At 40.5% G+C, this 23,698-nt stretch overlaps 1 protein-coding gene across 1 annotated transcript; it reads right to left on the bottom strand.

Moving 5' to 3' along the window:
• Nucleotides 1-1,618: 1,618 nt before the first annotated feature.
• Nucleotides 1,619-22,973, bottom strand: PRNP (prion protein (Kanno blood group)). The gene is made up of 2 exons (XM_075207381.1): nucleotides 22,834-22,973; nucleotides 1,619-6,621 (listed from the first exon to the last, which is right to left on the bottom strand). The coding sequence occupies exon 2, from the start codon at nucleotides 6,609-6,611 to the stop codon at nucleotides 5,937-5,939; it is 675 nt and encodes a 224-aa protein (XP_075063482.1). The 5' UTR covers nucleotides 6,612-6,621; nucleotides 22,834-22,973; the 3' UTR covers nucleotides 1,619-5,936.
• Nucleotides 22,974-23,698: the final 725 nt, after the last annotated feature.

The following is a 23,698-nucleotide window of genomic DNA, read 5'->3' as shown; positions in this document are numbered from 1 at the left end:
ATGAGTACCCTGTCTGCCACAGCCTCGCCAGCATCTGTCTGATGTGGTTGGGAAAATGCGGTGCAGCTTGGTTGGGACCATGTTCCATCTCGAGTATACGTTATAAGCTGTTTCCCTGACAATCTCGTTGATGGATACCCTAGCTACTCGCTTTCAAATTGACGACCACCCCTCGCCATCCAGAACCAGCCCAAGAACTTTCTCCCATGCCTCCTCGTGTGGGTAAAGGGGAGATAAGTCCAGCTTGAGGAGTCTACTCAGTTAGAGCCGAAGTAGAAGGGCTCTCTGGAAAGGCAGTCTCTGAAAGACCAGCCACAGGTGATTAGGATCCTGATGTAGTGATGAAAGCTTAACCCATAGCAGGCAGACTCTGCAGAAGACAAGCAGCATCTACCGGGGAGATGCTGCTGCAACTGGAGGCAGGATGTGAAAGTGAAATAATTAGGGCACAAATCCCAAATCTTGGAACTATAACCATCAGCTATTTATTATCACAGGTCCTATCTGATTTTCTTTACATAATTATCTTTTTAGAATCAATTTGAGGTTGTTTTTTTGAATAATATATAGTGGTACAGGTTTCCCAGTTTAAACATTTACTAAATGCAATGCAACACAAAACATTCTAAAATGTTCTATTTTATTAGGTTTTTTTTCTACTGCAGTCCTCTTAATCTGGTAAGCTGTTTTTCTACTGCATCTTGTTGGCTGCAATATTAGGTTTGATGATTCATCCATTTAATTACTGACAAATGTTGAGTACAATGGTTCTTGGCTGATTGGGGTGACTGTCGTGTACCTGATGTTAATCAACCACACAAATTATATTTTAAATGCGGGGACCATCATTTGGACAGCCCTGTTGTAGAAAATAGGAACATAACTGTTACGAGCCTCGGCGGCTCAGGCACCACTGTGACTCGCTCCGCCCCACAGACACGTGCCGGCCGTCGTCAAGATGACCGGGGCATCACTTCCGGTTTTCGCCCCGGCCGTCACCATGATGATGGTTGGGATGCTCCACTATCACCTCCATGACCCGGCCAGCTGGGCACGTGTGCTCTGCACTTCCTATTCATTCCCAGCTGGGGAATGATTATTATTTGCCATGCCCCTCTATTGTGATTAGTCCTCCCTGCCGGTTATAGTTCCTGCTTCAGTGTACTGACCTGCTCCTCTCTCTGCTCCTCTGCTCTTGCTATTTGGATTGAATCTGCTGTGTATGACGCTTGGCTCGCTTACTGGACTTTGCTGGATTGCTTGTGACCCTGACCTCTGCCTGTTATCTGGATACGTTGTTTGCCGCCAGCCCTGACCTCTGCCTGAACCTCACTACCGCTGCCTGCTGTACCCTTTGACCTGGACCCATTTTGGACTTTGCAGTTCCTGCCACCTGGCCCTCGCTTGCGCTATGGTAAGATTATAAACTTGTACTACTCTGAGCTTAAGACCTGGGGGCATCTGAGTACCTGTGAGCATGTTCAGCTCTGCGGGAAAGGCGGCTGCTATAGGTGATGACCTCTGTTACCTGTTCTACAAGTTTATGGTACTTGCCGTACCCCTTAACAATAACTAAGTATCATGAAGCTTGTAATGAAAAAGACAAGACTGTGTGATATTGGATTGTAAATGGCCACAGCAGTTTATTTTACACAATACAATTAACACACATAATACAGAACAGTGCACTTTATGAATCATGACAGCAATTTTCTCAAGGCTGACCACAAAAAGGTATCAACTCATAATTAACAAAGATGGGAAACAAAACAGGGAGAACACACTCCCCAATCGGCAGCGCCAAATGGGAAACATGATTTTAACTGTCCATTGTACCATCATAACAGAAAAATACATGAAAGAAATACCTTCCTACTGTCCTAATTTGTGGGCGGAGTTTGGGCGGTGAGGGACTAATTTTGTCCTGATTTTGAGATTCTAAATGTTGGGAGGTATGAAAAATTGTGATCAGCCAGAAAAACACTGCTAACTGCTGTGACATGTGCCCACCAATACATAAGGGCAGATGGACAATGCTGTCCTTGCGATTCCTGCTGTATAAAACTTAAGCTAAGTAAACTGTATAAAACTAAAATTACTTGTCCCCTAGTCATGTGCCCCTTCCTCCTAACTACCTCCAGGAGGGCTTCTTAGCAAGCTGAGCTGCATATCATTGATGCCCAGTGGAGACTGGGATATATTACAATTCTTCAGTTTGTGTCTGAAGACTTAACAGCTTTAAGGAGTCACTATTCTGAAGTTCGTCAAATCTGATCAGTGAATACCAGTAACATTATCTGGACTCTTTTATATAAACTGCATCTAAGAAATTAGAAATGAGTTTAAGGTATATTAAAGCAGCCAGCACCCAATAGTTTTTATTTTACCCTTTAACTTGGGCACTGCCTGAGTAGTTTTTTTAAATATTATTTAATTAAGCAATGGAAACCAAAGCTGGAAAATTAGTAATAAACATGCCAATAAGGTATTATATACTCATCAAAATGGATCATTTCTGGATGTGCACAGAAAACTAGACAATAGTCCAGCAAACCTAAGTAACAATGAGCTTTCATAATGAAATATTGAGTATATCATATATGGTGCTGCATGGATACTACTTCAATGCATGAGATTTTCTAAGGTTCTCAAGCGAAACATTGATTTCACATATGTACATATTTTCTGTTACAGCCATGTATCGCCGACAAATTGGTGTTCCTGGTATGAGTACACTGTTGATCAGATAAGCTAGTAAGGGTACATACACAAAGCTGCCTGTTTTGTGCGACTTTTTGGCTCAGTCCAGTGTAATAAAGAGTTTAACAGACACATATAACTGACATATAATAATGAGAGCCCTGGTGTGCCATCACTCTCATGATTAAGTTAAGCCATATGTAAGGCCAAAATGAGCAGTATTTTAGGGTTTTTCCTAAAAATAGAAACGTTTATTTTATTAAAAGTGGTGGTACTAAGTGGTTATGTACATTAAAATGACATTTACATTTCTGCACAGTGCACCTCAATATTCTAGGTGTACTACTAGGTTGTGGAGGTGTGTCCTGAAAGTGGAGGGTAGGGGTGCATCTCGAATTGCGCTGGGCGGACTAGACACCAAACAAAGACATATAGCAGTGCACAGTTAGTGCACTTTGCGACATAGTGTTTATCAGAATATAGACAATTTTAAAATCATTTCCATGGACAGTTTGCTGCTAGACGGATGCATGAAAGCACACCCTATGCGGCACAGTCTAGACGGATATTGGTGTACTCCCCCCGCCATCATAATTTGTTAACCAAACATTATAAGAACATTTATTTTTAATTTAAAATGCTCAACATTAACCTGTTAAGTAAGACAATATTAATATACCAATAACATTTAATTTTATATACAGAATAAGATTATATTGCATACTTTGTCAATGTAGAGACATTTCCAGGGACAGATCTTGAAAACAAGGGACTGTCCTTGGAAATTAGGTACTGTTGGCAACTTGAACTTCGATTAGCTAATAAGAAAGTTGTTCACATTACACCCCCGGCTACGCAACATGTAGTTATTAGAACTATGTAACTTGATACTGATGCCTAGATTTACTAATGTAGGACTATAGAACATAAATATTTTGGAAAGTCCTATTGGATATGTTTAAGAGAGTGAGTCGTAAAGCCCAATAAATAAACCATGATAATCTTTATAAGGAATGATTCAACATAACTAATAAAGGAGATAAAGGAGAGTAAGCTCCCTAAAGCATATCAGTGATGCTACTCTTAGGAATTGAGTTGAGGTGGACTGGTTGGCCACCCACAGGTAATACAGTGAGTAGAGAAGGCCTGGCCGACCTGTGGACTTTAAACAGACACCTTTTAGCTGATAATTGTACAGTAACAGTAAAAGAAGAAAATACATTTTATGAATGCATTTCTTTTTGGATAAATATTTATGGAAGTGCTTTTATGATGAGGGTTAAAAAATAAATAAAAATCTTATGTATTCATTGTTTTTATTAGGATACAGCCATTTTTATGTAAGTTGCTCTATTTAGATGTATGATCTGTTGCTATTTTGGTAAAGATTGGGATTTCAATTTATTGTATTTGTGGATCGATTACTAAATCAGGTTTTATAACCTTTTATATTTGAGGATGACTAAAACAATACATTTTTATACTTCTATGGTTATTTATATCCCTGTGCTACTTAGGCAAGGAAGGTAAGATCCCATTCTAGCAATACAAGCCTATTTTCTGTCAAGTTTAGTTTAAAATTGTATCACATGATTGCATCTATATTCCATTTATCCGGCATACGAAAGTCAGTGAAACAGACAGTTAGACTGTGACGTGGGTTTTCGCTGGAGAGAGAGATTTCTTCCTACCCGAGTCCCTCGGCTGGTGATAGCTATCACCAGAGATATCATAGAGAAGCCTACTTAACAGGTACTACCGCTGTCTTCCCAATGCTAATGACATCTCAGGATATAAAAAAATATTTTTTTTGTTTTTTCTATTTATTTTGTTTTAAATGAAAGGTGAACTGAGAGCGGAAGTCCAGGCTTCTAGGTGCCTTATGCATGCGTGAGCTAACAAGCTGGTTCACCTGGTGACACACTCCAAAACTGTGGGGGCCACTAGAAGATACAGCACCAGGGCCCGAGGTCATTCTCTAGTTATGACTACTTTGCTCTGTAGGACAGTTTCACTTTACAATTATTTTAATGTATTGAAGTTAAGTCATATAGGAGAGTTGCTTTGTTTATCACCAAATGTGAATTAAAGTAGTTATTTTACATTAGAGGTCAACTCCACGCAAAACTAAACTGCATTCCTGCCTAAGCTAACCGCTGTCATTTTCATGAATGACAAGTTTATGTGGGAGAGACACCTGATCGCTGCGTTTGAACCAAGCATGAAACTGTTACAGTCATCAGTGATATCAGTGTGGGGGGTACATGTATGATAAACATGTTTATTTTAACTTCTTCATCTCCAGCCAAAATTACATCTTTAGTTTTAGGTAGAGTTCTACTTTAAGTATTACTATGCTTATGTGTAAAATACCACACTATGACCCTAACCAGGATCCTAATCTGCATCCTGCAATTATTGATATTTGTGGCCCAAATGTTTTACACCTGGCATGTAGCTTTGTACAATGCATGTGTGTCAGTCAATGTTACCTTGTTCCAGAAATGCATTTATAGTCAGTCCATCAATGTTTTCTGTTGCTGACATTTATTTATAGTCCATAGAATCAACATTCCATTTTTGCAGACTTTAATGTATAGTCCCATTAATGTTCCTTTGTGGCAAACATTTACTTCCACCAATGTTACAATGTTACCTTGTAGAAGTGATTCATTTATAGTCATTCAATGTTGATTTGAATTGAATTTGTAAGCATTAACAAATAAGTGATGACTGCATCCCCCCTCCCCCCAAAAAAGTGAATTAATATATCTTACTAATAAAACTACAATGCGTGCTGCTCAGCATAGTACTCAATACATTCTAAAGTCCTTGTCACAAATACGGTGCAATGTTTAATTTGGAAACTTATGTTAATAGTTCCCAAACTAGCATGCAATATGAAAGCAAGCCAGGGCGCTTGAACTAAAATCACACCAATATTGGAGGACATTTGTATAGATAAACATTTTTTTTTACATTTTAACACGTGTGTATATCACCAATACAGTGATACAGATTTGTATCCAAGCGAGAGGGATAGAAACACCGCTTATCTAAGATGTTATACAGCTCTGCTATGTGATGTGTACACTAATATAGAATACAGCATATGTTTGAAGGGGGTCCCAGATCTGCGATTATTCGTTGAATCAGAAGAGAGAATAACAGTTAGGCAGTGAAGCAGGATAACTGTATCATTTCAATCTATATACACACATATATACAATCCCCCATCACTGCACCACAAAGTATACAAAGAGGGCGATGAAAAGGATGAAACTTGGACTAACCAGGAGCCTCAACCCATGCCCTGGGTACACAGGTCCCCGCCTATACTCGGTAACACACAACTGCCTGATGACGGTGCTCTTGACTCTGATTTCTACATCGCTGACATTTTGTCCCTCCGTTGGTTTAGACACATACTCAGTCAAGGACATGTTGTAGCAGTCGGTGACGAACCTGTCTTCTGTCACATATGCATTGTTTTCGTACACTGGTCTGTAGACTTGTCTGGGCATATCGTTTTGGTACCTGTTGTAATACCGATTGTCCATATCATTGTCAAAGTTATATCTCATGTTACTTACAGCACTCCCCAGCAAGAAACCCCCAACTCCTCCGATAGCAGCTGCACCAGCTACCATCTTCATGTTGGTCTTGCTTTTAGGGGGCTTCCACTGCTTGTTATAGTTACTCCCCCCTGGATTATAATTGCTGCCAGGATTCCAATTGCTTCCAGTGTTTCCCGGGTAGTTGGGATTCCAATTGCTCCCAGTGTTGCCTGGGTAGCTTGGGTTTCGGTTGTTCCAGCCGCCGCCTTTGTTTTTTCCTCCTTTTTTAGACGCTACCGTCAACACAAGAAAGAATGAGACGAGCACTAGACAGGTCCGGAAAGTTTTTGGCATCTTCACAAATCTGCAATTGGAAGACAAATGACAATTATCCTGCATTGTGTTTTCTGCCAATTTACACTTTTAAGTAATGTTAAAAGGGGTACCAACCCCCAAAATAGTACCTGGGGTAAACAGACAATCTGGGCTTTCCCAAGAAAGATCAGACACCGTTGGATAATTGAGGACTCTTTGAAAAGAAGCCTAAGGACTGTGGCACACAGGCATCTTTGAACATAGTGGGCTTCCAGCTAGGAAACCCCTGCGTTCCAAACGTAGATTTTATAGCTACTATTGCCACTTGGCCCAAAAAAATGGGCCTTGGGGTTAATATTTTTAATCGGTAGGAAGACCATTATTTATTTTTAGAAAGGGAGGAACTCATACATGGATTATGGTGAAAGCACTTTCACGTGCCAAGGAACCAGTGTCCCCTATTCAAAGTAATAAGGAACTAAACAAGTGCATCCTATGTTCAGAGCTCTGCAGTTTCCTGGCTTATTTGAAATGTGGGCAAATATAAAACCCTGCGCGCCAAGGCTCCTACTCTGCAGAAATACATTTTAAAATAAACCGATTGTTTGATATTATTTCTTTACAACTCTTACAAATGTGGAAAAAAATATATTCTTATTAGTTATAAAGGTTGTCTCCATGAATAATTCGTACATATTCTGTTCACAGGTGACCTACATACCTCCCAAATGTCCCAATTTCAGCAGGATAGTCCTGATTTTCAAGGCTCTGCCCTGCTGTCCCACTTGGGACCTATTTGTCCTGTTGGTGGAAATGTTGAGAGAATGGAGATATCTAATGACCAGGCTAGAGCCCATATGCGTTCCACCATCAGGAAGTTCCAAATGCCGAACTTCCTGTTGGTGCTGAGGGAGTTAAGGTCTGAAGTGTTTCTCTCCCTCCCAATTGTGCTTCACGCTGCAATCTCTTAAAATGTCATCTCTATTTGAGGAAATGCTTATTACAGTGATTAGTTTTTATGACAAATATTAAACAAGAAATCTAATATTTTGGCAAAGATGTCTGGTTAAAATACATTGTCCTTCAAGCATGTGTTCAAACAGAAAAATACACCTGGCACCCCTCTGTCCCCATATTTAAACTGAACAAGTGATTCTCCAACACATTTATTGAGACTATCTATTCTTTATGTTGTATGTGGAGTTTACTGTTATGAAGAAAGACTTGGTGCGCTGGTTGATTTTTGGAACATTATGTTAAATAAAATAATCCTCTGTGATCAGTGGTTCGTTTCATTTGGAACACTAAAAGCTTCACTATTGATAATACTGAACTCCTAATAGTCTGAGCTAGTAATAAAATGGTTAGTTTAGTGAGGGGATATCAAACATTTAAAGGACTATTTGAAAAGCAATTTTAGAATTGTTCTTCAGCTGTACTGCCAATAGCTTCACACGAGATGGCAGGAAGAACCTCCCCTAATACTAATATATATTGTAACAAAAGGAGGCATTTAGATGGCAATATGCAGAGAAAGCAGGGAAGTAAATTAAAACATTTGTGCAGCAATGCACCTAGATTGAATGTAAAGACCTATGTGTAACAAACAATAGTTTAAGTTTGGTTAACTTACATGCAGAGAAATCCTTCCTCTCAGCAAACAGACAGGGTGGGTCTTTTTAGTGCAAACAGAGCCAGTGATGGGGCGCTTCCTTTTAAAGAGAAGGTGGGTGTGTCACCAGTCCATCAAACTAAGGCTGGGGGAGGAGTATCAGGTATTAAAGCTTGTTTGTATCATTTGTGCACTGAGATCAACGCTGGGGAAGCTGGCTGGTCTTGAGAGAGCCGAGCTATGTCTAGCTAGCGTTTAGGGTCTCCAAGTATATATATTAGGGCCCCCCTTAACGTACCTTTCAATCGCCTAAGTCTGACCCCCTTCACGGAAGAGAGGACCAGGGAGGGAGCCGGATCGTGACACAAAAGGTAAGGTTTTTTTTTCGTTTTTTTTTTTCTACAGGATTTTTTCTTTCCCATTGCCTTGGGCCCACTTTCCCCCTGGGCCCCCAGGAAATCATTGTGCCCAGTCGGAAAGATGGCCCTGGTTCCAGGGCTATCTTCTCCATTGGGCACGATGGGCAGCTGCCCGGGGGCCCCACGGGCAAGGGGGCCCCATAGGCACGGCTCTTAATGAGAATAAACAATCCTGCAAAAGAAAAAAAACCTGCAAAAAAACCCTACAAGGGTCACTGAGCAAGTACATCTATCTATCTCTATCTATCTATATCTATATCTATATCTGTATCTCCATACATCTATATATATATATATATATATATATATATATATCTATATCTAGGGGCCCCGGTGCACTGCTTTGCCCGGGGCCCATAATGTTGTTAAGATGGCCCTGCCTGGTTCATGGGGGGGGGGGGGGGGGCCTGCCTTCTTCATTGTACTGAGCCTCACAATTTCTGATGGCGGCCCTATCTGCTATTACTATGCAGTCAAGCAAAGTGGTTGTCAAATCAACTGTGTCAATCTGGACCATTACTGCACTACAGTTAGGTTACATGAAAAATTAAATGTGTGTAAAACACTTGCAGTGCAACCATGCCACCTGTGCATTTAATATGACATGACTGATCTGCTAAATAGGCATATTGCATAGCACCTGCAATAAAAGGAAAAATAAGTGAAGCTGTACAGAATGTGTATTTTGTGTGTCAGATTTTAAAGTAGCATCCCATTAAAAAACAAGGTGAATGTTGGGATTTATAATTTACCCTTGTCTTATTTTTCTTGAGGCTGCTATTTTGGCTGTCAGCCACACAGAGAGAGATTTTGAAAAGGAGATAATGAGTTGTAGAAGAAAAATGACTGTCAGATGAATGCCTAAAAGGTACTTAACTTGCTATTTAAAAAAAAAAAATCAAATCTATGTTGGATTGTTGTTTAAAAGGCTAAATAATAGCGAATAAGCGATATATATTATTTATTTGACTTATATCCATAATGGATTCTCCATTTCATCCTGGCATATAAGAAATACATATAATGCATGGTTACATTTATTGCAGTAAGTTCACAGGCGTATTTTTTTGCTGTACGACTGCATAAAAGCGTCAATTATTTCATCATATATATTTCAAAATGTAATGTAAGAGTGAAATTAAGTTACATATGTCAGGCAGGTAATGAAAGTGGACACACACACCATATTTACTACTATACTAATTAAAATTTCTGAAATATTAATACTGACAGAATTGCATTCAAAGAAAGATCACTTTCTTAATTCCCAATTGTAAAGCGCTACGGAATTTGCTGGCGCTATATAAATAAATGTTGATGATGATGATAAATGAAATAACACTCAGGAATGCATGTAATGATCTTGGATGAGAGATGTTAAACATAGGACAAATAGCAGAGATGGTGACATCATCAGAGAACATGTAGAACATTTGGGGGAGGAGGACATTTCTGGGATGTTTAACAATCTCATTCCAGTCAGTATCTTGTGATTCAGAAGAACGAGGCAAAGTGACAAAGCTGTGAATAAAAGGCAGACTTGTCAGACCACAGTCACCAACACTGCATGCAGTGCTATGAGTCAGAACATCAAGCCATAATACTAAAGCAGAGTGGCACAATTCTGGTCACACCGCACTGTGGACACAAAATAGCCCTGTGGACATACAATAAATATTCTGCCTGGTATCAGTAATATGTGAAAAGTAGGTAATATGTCCTTTTCTCTATGTGTTTTGTATTTTTTTAATGATAATTCTTTTTTTGCTGTACAAACTTTATCATGTACTGGGCACATCTCTATTCTTACAATGTAGGCCAGGGATTCCCAAATCCATTCCTGAGGGAGCCCTAACAGTGCAGGTTTTCCTAGACATACATGAAATAAATAGGACCACCTGTGGATGTTTTGTGTCAGTCAATATTGAATACACCAGTGCTCTAGTAAGGCTATATGGAAAACATGCACTGTTAGGGCCCCCTGAGCAGGGCCGTCTTTCCCATTGGGCACGCTGGGCAGGTGCCCGGGGGCCCTGCAGCCCAGGGGGGCCCTCCGGAGGCAGGAAAAAAAAGAAAACCCTGAAAAAAAAGAAGAAAATACTTACCGTGCTGTCAGCTGGCGATCCGGCTCCCTTCCTGGTCTCCTCCTCCGTCGCGCTGGCAGTGCATGTCGGGCATGACGTCATCACGCCCGCCCGACATCCATTGCGGAGCGCGACGGAGGAGGAGACCAGAGACGGAGCCGGATCGCCAGCTGACAGCACGGTAAGTATTTTCTTCTTTTTTTCAGGGTTTTCTTTTTCCTGCCTCCGACGGGCCCCCCTGGGCTGCAGGCAGTGCCCGATTAAGGGAATGGAGGCCCCTGGGCTAAGGGGGCCTCCTTTCCCCCATGAGGGCCCCCCCACCTGTGATCCGAGCTGAATGCCCTGCCGCCCCCCCCGCCACTTACCTCCTTCCCCGGCGTGCTGTATGCTCTTTACTGAGGAGGTCTCGTGAGAGTGAGACTCACGAGATCTCCTCAGTAAGGAGACTACAGCGCGCCGGAGAAGGACCGCAGTGAAAGTGCTCAGCAGCACTGATCGCGCCGGGGGTGCCCCAACCGATCAATACTGCTGCTGAGCACTTGCAAGGGCCCCCTGGATGCTATAGGCCCCTGGGCTGTAGCCCAGTTAGCCCTATGGTTAATCCGGCCCTGGCTGCAGGGCCCATATATATAATCATTATTTTTTTATTTTTGTATATATAGGGGCCCCGGTGCACTGCTGTGCCCGGGGGCCCAAGAGGTTCTTAAGAGGGCCCTGCCCCTGAGGATGGATTTGAGGGACCCTGTGGTAGGCGAAAATTCAAAAATGTACTATATGTAGGACAGTAGTCTTCCTTCCCCTCCATCAGGTAAGATCTGTACAGCCTCTATACCTCTCCTGGCACACACATACATCCCTATCAACCTACAATCAGCTCCACCATGTCAGTAATCTGCCCTTTGAGGTTCACAACCTGCCCTAACCACTTGTGCCACAATCTGCAATAGTAACCTCTAGCGCCATCTACAGGCTTTCTTACTCTGTTCTCATCTCACACTGTTTGCCATCAGCTCCTGTATTATTGTCACCTCAGATCTGGTTAATTCCACCTCCAGTCTGTGGACTCATCCTACTACATCTGCCTACTTCACTCTGCTTCTGATAATCCCCCCAACCCCCATCTTGACATCTACCTTGCCCTAATACTTCTCTGGGAACATAGTGAGGGTTATTTACTAGCACATCTGCGCTAAAACTATAGTTTACTAACTAGTTAACTTTAGTTACAAGAAAACATTTGCCTTCACTGCCTACCTTCACTGGTCAGGTGCTGGTTTTAGATTTGCACCTTCCAGCAATGTTACAAAATACCCATCCATGTCTCCTCGAACCTGAGTTAAGGATAATTTTGCTCAAAAATGAAAATTACGTTTTGGCTGGAATATGCATAGTACATACTTGCCAACTCTCCCGGAATATCCGGGAGACTCCCACATTTCGGGTGAGTCTCCCGGACTCCCGGGAGAGTGTGGCAATCTCCCGCATCTGCCCACTTCCTAGCGAAGTGGGCAGAATTGGGTAGAATTAGGGCCAAAATGCCGCGATTCTCCGGGAATCGCAGCATTTGGCCCTGCCCCCGGCTGTAAAATGATGCGTTTTGCATCATTACGTCATGGGGGCGGGTCCAAAATTACGCAATTTTGGAGCCACGCCCCCCGCATGCCCACCTGCCCCAGGGAGGCTCCCGCACACCAACGCTAGAAAGTTAGTAAGTATGGCATAATACACCCCGACATTCAGGCAATGCTATGGAAAATCCAAACAACCGGCGTGGCTGACGCTGCCCCGGTCACTCCACCATGCTCCCATTATCATAGTGACCAAATAGAAGCTGTCAAGGTGAGGATGGAGCCAGGGGATGTATAAATCCCACATGTGCCCCCCTACCCCCTTCATATATAATTTTATTTAGAATACAATAAACAGTGGCTGTTCTCCTAGTGAAGAACAAAGAACGCTGGGATCTGTCGTTGGTTCCTTTTTCATGCATTTCATTCACAGCAGTAGAAAAAAGAAGTCAATTGTTCCTATCACCTCCTATATTCCAGCTGTCACTTCTGACAAATGAATGATCACCAACACTTTCACCCATGAGCACCACTGCTGTATGTTTGTAGTGATGGAGGAGTTATACCAGCTATTTTTTAATTCTACATAAAAGTATGTTCACATCAGGGGTCTCTGTGCCCAATGTTGGAGCTGCCAGTGAATTCTGACCCCAAATTTATCAAGATGTCTATTTATTATGACCCTGTGATAGTGAGGATTTTGTATAGCTTCCTGTAGCAGCGATAGAAAATACTTGGCCGTACAATTTAATTCACTGTTTAGTTTACACTTATGCTCAGCGCTAGACCAGCCTGGGATCAATCTGCGCACGTGCACTGGAACTGGAAACCTGGACTTGGGGCTTCCAATTCTAGATTCAATAATGAAAATAAAAAATAAAAAGTTGTTTAAAAAAAAAAAAAAAAAATTATTTAAAAAGATTTTTTAATATGTAATATTTACATGTTGCTTTTTTTTTGTTTTGTTATTGGTATTCTCTAGGGTGTGTAGTAGCCTGACATAAGAGTATATTATTAGAGATGATTACAACTATTTCTATTTGCTAATGTTCTCAGATCAGAGTGTACTCCAAGTCAAGTTCTGACTCCTAGTCATTTGTGCTTGAATACTACTGTCCCTGAAGTGCTTTGCCAACCAAGTATAGTGATCGGATTTTACATGTTAAAAAGGCTGACTAGTCAAATAGGAAATCATTTATATGACTCTGTCAGATTGGGAATTGAAAGGTAGAGTGCTGAAACAGTGTACTAGTAAAACAGTGTAATACTAAAATATGCATTACTAAATACAACAGCGCTTTGTGCTAGAAAAATTAGTAAAAGCAAAAGAAAGACAAAGCCAATAGAACTCTACAAGGAAGTGGCAGGAAACTACATTTAAGAAAAATAGACAGACCCAGTCAAAGTAGTAAAAACCCCCCACATATAAACAGTCTAAAATGTACTAAAAACAAATGAAAACGTGCAAAAACGCAAAGAATTACCCCACGTAACTAATTTATCGGAAGTCTTATAACTGTGTCGGGCCTATTTATCAAATGGAGAAAAGCCCAATTGGGTGTTTTCACTGGAGATAGTCCTTCTTTTTGTTTCTCCCTATTTATCATGGGGCAAATGCTAACAATAGCACTGCTAGTCTCGGCATCTTAGGATGGCGATGACAGAAAAAATGTAATTACATTTTTTTTTAACTATTTGAATTAACCAGTTTTTGGGTAGGCAATAGTTTTAAAACATTTTTATTTATTTTTCAATTTTTTTTTTATCACTTTATGGAGCTGAAACCCCAAGCCTGCACATACGTGAATGGCCTCGCCAGACCACGCAAACACATATCCCTTTGAGACAGGAGGCGAAGCGACGAGTTAAGTCTTACCGCTCTTGGGTCAGCTGGCTCTGTGATTTTCTATTGCTCGTTGAGTAATAATGGACAAACAACAGAGATATACTTGTGGCTAATCAGTGGTATCCAGAATCCTGAGCCCAAGTATATAGAAGCTTAGTATATAGGAGCTTAGTATATAGGGAGCTTATTGAGCTTGATATTATCAATTCTGGCGGTGACATAGTTTTGCTGGTGGTTAAAAACAACCATCCCAAAGCAGCATACCCATTACATATTAGATGAACACTGCTCTACTGGTTAGCTATTAACAATTAAGTGCCGTAGGCCGTGATGTATAAATACTGCCAGGTTGCTAATTGTCTGCTTGAACGATGACAGTGTTACCTGGCTGCAATTCTATAGGGATCCTCTACCACCAACAAAACAGGTACAATATATAACCAGCTCTCCCTATCAATCAGTATAAAACAATATTAAGAAACTGAGTGTCACTCATAATAGAATGAAGTATCGATAGACCATAAGTAAAATCTCTGAATAGGCGGCCAACTTAATGTGTTTTGCTGAAACCAAAACACCACATTGATGACGTATGGTATAATTAGCCCTTTAGGTATCTTGCAGAATAACAATAACACACCCTTACTGTACTCTGGCTATGACAGCCTGCCCCTTCTTCTCTCTCCATTCCACCTTTCTAGAGGTAAAGAGGCTCAATGGGGAGATACATCTCAGTATATTCACAGGTTGAGATGTAATCCTTACTACTGCAGATGCACAGTAAGGAAAACACATTTTGCACTTCCGTTTCTGACTTATGTTTCACTCTACACGAGACCCTTGACATTAAAAAATGGAGCATTATTTTCTTAGTTCAACAAGCAGAGGTAAACAGAATGTTAGTTCTCCTGAAGGCAGGAGTGACAGCAAAAATGTCTCTGATTTTGCCACTGACTTTGCTGTATCTTTCCTTCCCAGTGAAGGTGGACATACATAGAAAGATCTTACTACCCAACACGAGGGTTGTGTTACAGAATCATCGCTCAATTTGGCCACACACGTGGATGCGCAGTTTGGACAAGATCTGTCTGATTGTCTCATGGGTATAAATGTCTGGATCACTTCCTGCTATAATGTGGACAAGAGAGCACCAAATACACAGTGCGATAGTTATCATCTTCCAACTGGATTTTCTGCCATGCTGATGTCAACAGGATTGTTTTCTGACAATTCAGTGGTTTTAGAGTCACACACTGTAATACTGGGCCAACTGCTCAGTATTAGCTGCGGTATTGCTTAACTCATCTTTTTGAAAGTCACAGGCAGGGGGATGTGAAGGAATGAAGGGACATTGGACACAAAATAACTGGCAATACTGTAATTAATAATCATATTGCATGATTATTATTTTGTACAAGTCACTAATTTCTTATTTGTTATACTTAACAATAAGATGCTCAATATGTAGACCAAATGCAAGTACAAAAAAAAAGTAATACATCATTTTTTTTGTAAAAAAACACCTAAAATGTTAAGTTGCAAAAATTAATCACTATGGTCAGACATGGAGCAATGTTGGGTACAATAATGAGTACAGGTGTGCTGTAACTCAATAGCAACCAATCAGATGCCAGCTTTCATTCTCTAAACTGTGCTAGAAAAATAAAATATTCTGATTCGTTGCTGTGGATAGCAGCACATTTATATACTATGTTATTAAATAAATGCCATTGTCTAGATATCCACCCTTGTCCCGAGGGCACTGGCACATCCCTTGCTGGATCCGAATGTGTGTTCTGTATATTTCATATCTTGGCAAGTACAAATTAATACAGTTGCACAATTTACAGAGATACAGAGGTCAATAATTTAGCTGTCGTTTGAATTTTTCCCTAACCGTCAATGGTCTAAATCAATGTTTCAATCAAGAAATAAAAGTTCTATAATTTAATCAATAACGGATAAGCAAAGTCACAACTTGTTGAATGGAGCAGTCATATGGGTCTGGTTGGTGGTGAAACTACAGTCACTACAGGGTCCTTCCAGGGCCCTATGTTCATATACCCTCCCAAGGCCCTCTGCTCGTATACCCTCCCAAGGCCCTCTGCTCGTATACCCTCCCAAGGCCCTCTGCTCGTATACCCTCCCAAGGCCCTCTGCTCGTATACCCTCCCAAGGCCCTCTGCTCGTATACCCTCCCAAGGCCCTCTGCTCGTATACCCTCCCAAGGCCCTCTGCTCGTATACCCTCCCAAGGCCCTCTGCTCGTATACCCTCCCAAGGCCCTCTGCTCGTATACCCTCCCAAGGCCCTCTGCTCGTACACCCTCCCAATGCCTCTGTGCACGCTTAGAAGTGTAACGCGAGATCTCTTCTGAGCAAGCGTGGGTCTGATGCATGCGCAGAAGACAAAGGAAGGTTAACTGCCATTGCCTGTCATTCCTACTGCTTACACACTTTGCAAATTATATAATGGGGGAGAATGAATGTGTACTCTGGGTAAGGCTCTCTCAGTAATGCACAACATTCTGCAATAATGTGCAAGTATGGAATACAGTAACCCCTGGTTATTAGAAAACTCTAAATATTATTATATGCCGATCAGAAACCCTAGATATCCTGCAGTCTGTTGTATTAACATTTTTACAATTATATATATATATATATATATATATATATATATATATATATATATATATATATATATATATATATACACACACCAGTTAGCCACAACCACTTAAAAGTGAATGAATAGAATTGAATATCTCGTTAAAACGACACCTGTCAAGAGGTGGGATATATTAGTCAACAAGTGAACAGTCAGTTCTTGAAGTTAATGTGTTGGAAGCAGGATAAATGGTCAATTGTAATGATCTGAGTGACAAGGGCCAAATTGTGATGGCTACATGACTGGGACAGAGCATCTCCACAATGGCAGGTATTGTAGGCTGTTCCCAGTATGCAGTGGTTAGTACCTATCAAATGTGGTCAAAAGAAGGACAACCAGTGAACCGGCGATGGGGTCATGGGCGCCCAGGGCTCAGTGATAAGCATGGGCAGGGAAGGCTAGTTTATCCAGTCCAGTGTCACAGGAGAGCTACTGTAGCTCAAAATGCTGAAAAAGTTAATGCTGGCTATGATAGAAAGGTGGCAGGATGGCTTAAACATACATTTGCAAATGTGTGCAACAAAGACTTTTGCATTTTTATCTACAGTAGAAATGGCAGATCTGTTGCTGGCTATAGCAGTGTGCTGGGGGAAAAAATGTTGTGTGTATGTTCCTTGCAGGATAACCCCACCCTTTCAAGCACCTCTTATGGCCTATAAATTGATTTGAGCAGCTTCCACTTTTGTATTTGTCTGAGAGGCATGTTGGTGTCAGTAGCTGAGAGGGGGTACTGGCACTGAATTGCTGTTTGGAGGCTTCTGGGGTACCTCTTTGGTAAGTTGGCTCTCAATTTAAAAACACATATGTATGGCCCAAATATATGGGACTCTCATTGTTTAGAGTAGGACCATCCTATTAGCAAAAGCGCCTTGGCGTGGCAGGATGGCTTAAACAACACATTTGCAAATGTGTGCAACAAAGACTTTTGCATTTTTATCTACAGTAGAAATGGCAGATCTGTTGCTGGCTATAGCAGTGTGCTGGGGGAAAAAATGTTGTGTGTATGTTCCTTGCAGGATAACCCCACCCTTTCAAGCACCTCTTATGGCCTATAAATTGATTTGAGCAGCTTCCACTTTTGTATATGATAGAAAGGTGTCAGAACTCACAGTGCATCGCAGCTTGCTGCGTATGGGGCTGCAGAGCCGCAGAGCGGTCAGAGTGCCCAATCTGACCCCTGTCCACCACCAAAAGTGCCTACAATGAGCAAGTGAGCGCCAGAACTGAACCATGCAGCAATGGAAGCAGCTGGCCTGGTCTGATGAATGACGTTTTTCCACACTGCAAAAATTGTTCAGGAATGATTTGAAGAAATTGACAAAGAGTTCAAGAAATTGACTTGGCTCCCCAGATCTCAATCTAATTCAGCATGTGTGGGCTATGCTGGAAAAACAAGTCCTAGCCATGGAGTTCCCACCTCGCAACTTACAGGACTTAAAGGATCTGCTGCTAACGTCGTGGTGCCAAATACCACAGGACACCTTCAGAGGTCTTGTGGAGTCCATACCTCGATGGGTCAGAGCTGTTTTAGTGGCACAAAGGGGCGTACACAATATTAGGCCTGTGGTTTTAATGTTGGCTGATCGGTCTATATATTCATCATCATCATTATCATCATTTATTTATATAGCGCCAGCAGATTCCGTAGTGCTTTACAATTGGGATTATTTATATATATATATATATATATATATATATATATATATATATATATATATATATATATATCATACTTGCCAACTCTCCCGGAATGTCCGGAAGACTCCCGCATTTTGCGAGAGTCTCACGGACTCCCAGGAGAGTGTGGCAATATCCCGGATCTGCCCACTTCGCTAAGTGGGCAGAATTAGCTCCCACCCCCGCTGTCAAATGACGCGTTTGCGTCATTACGTGACGGGGGCGGGCCCAAAAGGACGCACATTTTGGAGCCCCGCCCCCATCATGCCCACCTCTCCCGGAAACCAACTTTTTCAAGTTGGTAACTATGAATATATATATATATATATATATATATATATATATATATATATATATATATATATATATATATATATACACATATATATATATATATACACACACACACACATACACACAAACAAGCTTGCAGTCACAAATTGTACATAAAATAAGAAGTGAAATAATAGAATAGGGAAAGGGTAAGAATACATTGAGAACAAATAAATAATAGCAATATATCTAGCAAGGAATAGAGAAGTAGTTACTATGGAAACAAGACATTGTGGATGTTTACATGGTAATGCATCCATTTAAGGGATAAGTCTCCCATGAGACTTACCTACTTACTTACTCCCCCTATCATTACCTATACTATCCCACATCCTAAGCTGCTGCCCGGAAAATGATCCACAGCTATAAGGTTTACTTATCGAACAGGGCCCCCACCCTGCTCTACTGAGTATAACCAGGGGCCGGTCAATGTGTGGGTTTGGAAGCTACGGTTTAGTTCCAGCACCACTTTTAAAATAAAAAAAAAAAATAACAGTTGTCCTTTGATAATCTTCCACTATGGGACACGTAGTTTACTGACATGTACAATTCTTTGATAATTAAAGAAATGGGGGAGGGATCAGTGCTTTTGGGGGTAGAAGACAGCAGAAAGTTAGTGCAAATTTTTTATTTTAAGAAACTCTGTACTGAGTAATGTTAAGAATTTAGTTATACACCTTACACACCTATAATTAATATAAATGTCAAAAATCAAATGCTGTTTTTCCGTCAAAAAGATTTTGACAAGTGATGTGGCCAATGAAACAGTATAGAACTCTGAAATTAGAAAAATAATGACACAAACATCAGATGATATTGTGTTAAATACAGCAACACCCCAGACAAGGCCTTCTCTATAAACAGTGCACTGCCCAGAATCCTCTGTGCAGCGTCTCCATAGTAACCAGAGACTGTAACATCTGCTGCCTTCTCTTCAGTCTGCCTCATTTACACAAACACTGAAGGAGAGAACATCACAACCCCAGTTCAATACAACCAACTGCTTTCAAAGCAATAAACCTTCCAACCTTCCTATTTATTGGTAATCTTTATAGAATTACAAATTGAACTAATGTGGCCCATTTTTACAATGAGCTCTATGGATGTAAACCCAGAATAGCACACAAATGTGTTCCTGTGAGCCTTCAAACTAAAACATCATTTAACCAAATCAATGAAACCAGCTTCTATGGAAACACGGAAATCGGCAAGAATTAGTCAAGTTCATCGTTAGACCCTTTAACATTTTCACTTCAACAATTGTAAAGACTAAAGGATCTATTTAATATCACTATCACAATCCTCAGGATGGAGATAACAGAGGGAAATTAATGAAAAAATGATTTATTCTTTGAATATTGTATATTTTTCATTTCGGAAAAGTTTTTAAATACATTTTTATTTTAGCTTTTAATCTATTGTTTACTATTTTTGCAAGTGAAACAGTGTAGGCTTATAATAAGACTATATTAGGGGAGAAGAGGAGAATACAGGAGGCTAAGCAGGGAGCGTAAGGAAAGAGAGTATGAGGATAATGGCTGGATGAAGGTAGAATGAAAGGGAAAGCGATTGGTGGCAGGAAGGGAAAGAGAGAAAGGCTGAAAAAGGGAAGGAGCAGAAACTGGGAGGACACAAAGCGGATTTAGGGGAAATAGGAAAGACTGAAGCTGAGCTGGCAGGCTGTAGGAATTAATTATGTGAGAGAACTGAATTGTTTTCATAGCGAAAAATGCATTTGCTTTTAGGTATAATTTACATTAATAAAATCCTCTATAATACAGCAGGTATAATGCACCTTCTTGTGTAGAAAGGAATGAAAATTAATTCTAAAATATAACCAAAAAATCATATACTAGAGGCACGAGCAATGAAGGAAGCTGCAATCAGTCAATCAGAAGGGGCTCGCTAGTGCTGGTCACTGTCATCATCACCAGTTTGTGTTTACACCAGCCCTCAGGCACCTGCAAGTTATACTGCTACTGAAAAGGTGTCACCGAGTAGGTCTGCAATTAAGCGAACACGCCCTTACTGTACTTGGTCTGTGTTTGCATGTACTTGGCCTGTGTTTCCCTCCCCAAGCGTAAGGGGATGTCAGATCTGCGTACAGAACGTAGGCTTAAGCTTTTGCATGTGGGCATGCGCAGTATAAAATGTGCCTACTTTACAGTAAGCAAACAGGTATATGCCCAGCTCAGTATTAGCCCCAAAATCCACAGATATACAGGTATGTTAAATGACTTTTGACTAAATTGGATATAGCATTTATGCACCTGTGGTAGATAAAAATAAGATTGTTAGCTCCACTGGGGTAGGCACTAACAAGCCTACATAAAGTCTTCTATTTGTAAAATTCATAATTCTGCAGAATATGTGGGTGCTTATATATATATATATATATGATAATAATAAGAGGGCGAGTATTATGTAAAGGTTTATACATGTATGTCAAGCTTGATGGCTTCCCACTGTTTAGCTGTAAAAGGAAAATAGTCCATAAATGTCATAGACAATATCCAATTATCATTAGTGGTGCTAGTATGTAAGCATATGTTATGTACATCACCATGATCTAATCTCAGGTCTGCACATTTGTTTCCATTAGTTGATACACCCTGCCTGAAGCTATTGCTGCTTGTTTACAACAATCATTCCTTGTGAATACCATACACATAACACACAGTAATACAATTGTTAAAAGCATTTTGTATGATTGCATATTGCCCTATTAGGAAAAAAAATGCCTTTTAACACAGGTTGGATTGCAATGGTTGTTTATAGATGTAGACAAAATATCTGACAATAGTTTTGATGCATTCCCGTGCACCAGAAGGGAAGACTGTACTGTAACCAGGGCAATCTTTTCCATTGGGCAAGATGGGCAGGTGCCCGGGGGCCCCACAGGCAAGGGGGCCCCATAGATTGGGCTCTTAAATAAAATAAATAATCCTGCAAAGAAAAAATAAAATCCTGCAAATATATCTATCTATATATGATACACTGATACACATACATAGAGGTAGGAGCCCCGCTACACTGCTTTGCCCAGGGGCCCATAATGTTGTTAAGGTGGCCCTGACTGTAACCATTTACAGTATTCAATCTAATAACAAGGTATGAGGCTAATGATGATAGAGGTTAGGATGCTATAATTCCCCATGTGACTGAAAGGCTCAGCAGGTCTTATCAGCAATACATGACTAAAAACAAATACTGAATAATACATTGCTATTAAAGCTAATCCTATTCCAATTCCAAAACGGATACTGAAAAACATTACCTTAGTTTATAAATAAAAATCATCCACATGTAGGTAATGGATGTCAGTGTTACATAATAACAGCACCATTTCATGTTATTACATAAAACCGTCACACAAATGCAGGTTGAGGGCAGCAATCTATTACATTTAAATACGGACTACACACACTGTAAAATTATATACTATATCACTATAACATTCATATGGCAGATCCATATTGAGGTGCCATAATAAGCCAGCATAGAAGACAGTTCAGCACTAAATGGTAAAACATATTAAGAGAACATTCTTATAGGCATCTAATCAGTAATATTATTTATAAATACATCATGTTTTCTAGTATATGAAGGTCCTTTACTGTTATTTAAAACAAGCCTGTATGTAAACCTTTTAATGAAACAATGGAGAGTCAGATGCGTTTTTCAGATACGTTGTAAAAAATATATGATTGATGCTGTGAAAATAAAGCATTGCAGGAAAACCTCATTTATTTCACATGCGCTATTACGCATTACAATAAATACATTACAAAGCAAACTGTTTAATTAGTGTCACGCATACTGTTTCATATTAACTGCATACCATTTAGGTATTGAGATTTACATAGTCTGCCCTGTGTTAAATAGCTGTGTGTAAAGTGCGTGCTGCCATAATCACACACAATCCATGTATCACTGTATAGAATGCTGTAGCTTTATGGCAGATCACTGATGGAGAGGTCAACCCAACACCCTCTTATGTGAATCTGTAAAGTGAGACATTTTTTTGGATGATATTAATAGTATACTGCATACCTTCGCTGACTGCCGTGGAGAAGTAGAGCTTGTGTTGTCAATGAAGCTGGTAATAAGACGTATACAGACAGGCAGAGAGGGAGGGTGGCAGGGAATGAGAGCACGTAGAGCCTTATTCCATACGGGGGAGGGGAGGAGTGTGTGTTGTTCAAAAATGGACCTTAGATCCGCCTAAGTGGGAGTGAGAGAGGATTCAAGGGAGGGCTGGCAGCTTTTGGCCTGGGGGAAAAACAGATGTAGCACAGGCTCTACAATATTAAAATGGGCACTGACATACAATAGGCATGGTTTGTCTAATGTGGACCTGATTTTACACAGCAAATTAAATAAATGGAAATAAAAGTATTTCAAAGCGCTCTGTCTGATTGGATTAACCACAAAGCAGCTCTGTCTGATTGGTATTCAATACAGAGTCTATTCAAGTGACCACTTAACAATATAAAGAGTTGAGTTAATTCGTTCTGCTCTGTGGTTTATTTGTGGTATTATAAATGATATTTTTTGGGGAAGATCAATATTAATAGGGGATATTTCACAAGGAACATTCAGAGTCAAATTCAGGAGGAGAAATTTGCAAAATTCCATGCCCAAATGCAGATTTGTAAATTTCAGAGAGGTCATTCTAGTGACAGCAATAAAATAGAAACAGCGTTTTGGTCCTAGAGTAGTCATATTTCCAACTGTGGAAATAATAGCGAAATTATGACCGACATGAAAATGCTGGCATGTAAACATCCTGGACATGGGTAAAATACTGACATTGTGATTGCCGACAGTGAAAATGCCGTCAGTCACAATGCCGGCATTAAAACCATACTTGCCTACTTTCTTCAGCTCCCTTCCGGGAGCCAGCCAGTGGAGGGGG

This window comes from Mixophyes fleayi, chromosome 4 (genome assembly GCF_038048845.1).
Source record: "Mixophyes fleayi isolate aMixFle1 chromosome 4, aMixFle1.hap1, whole genome shotgun sequence".
Lineage (NCBI taxonomy): Eukaryota > Metazoa > Chordata > Amphibia > Anura > Limnodynastidae > Mixophyes > Mixophyes fleayi.
The sequence above is the reverse complement of the archived record's forward strand: the minus strand, read 5'-3'. Positions and strand labels throughout refer to the sequence as shown.

Coding starts and splice junctions, on each gene's coding strand:
- PRNP (XM_075207381.1), bottom strand. CDS start 6,611: ATGCCAAAAACTTTCCGGACCTGTCTAGTGCTCGTCTCATTCTTTCTT.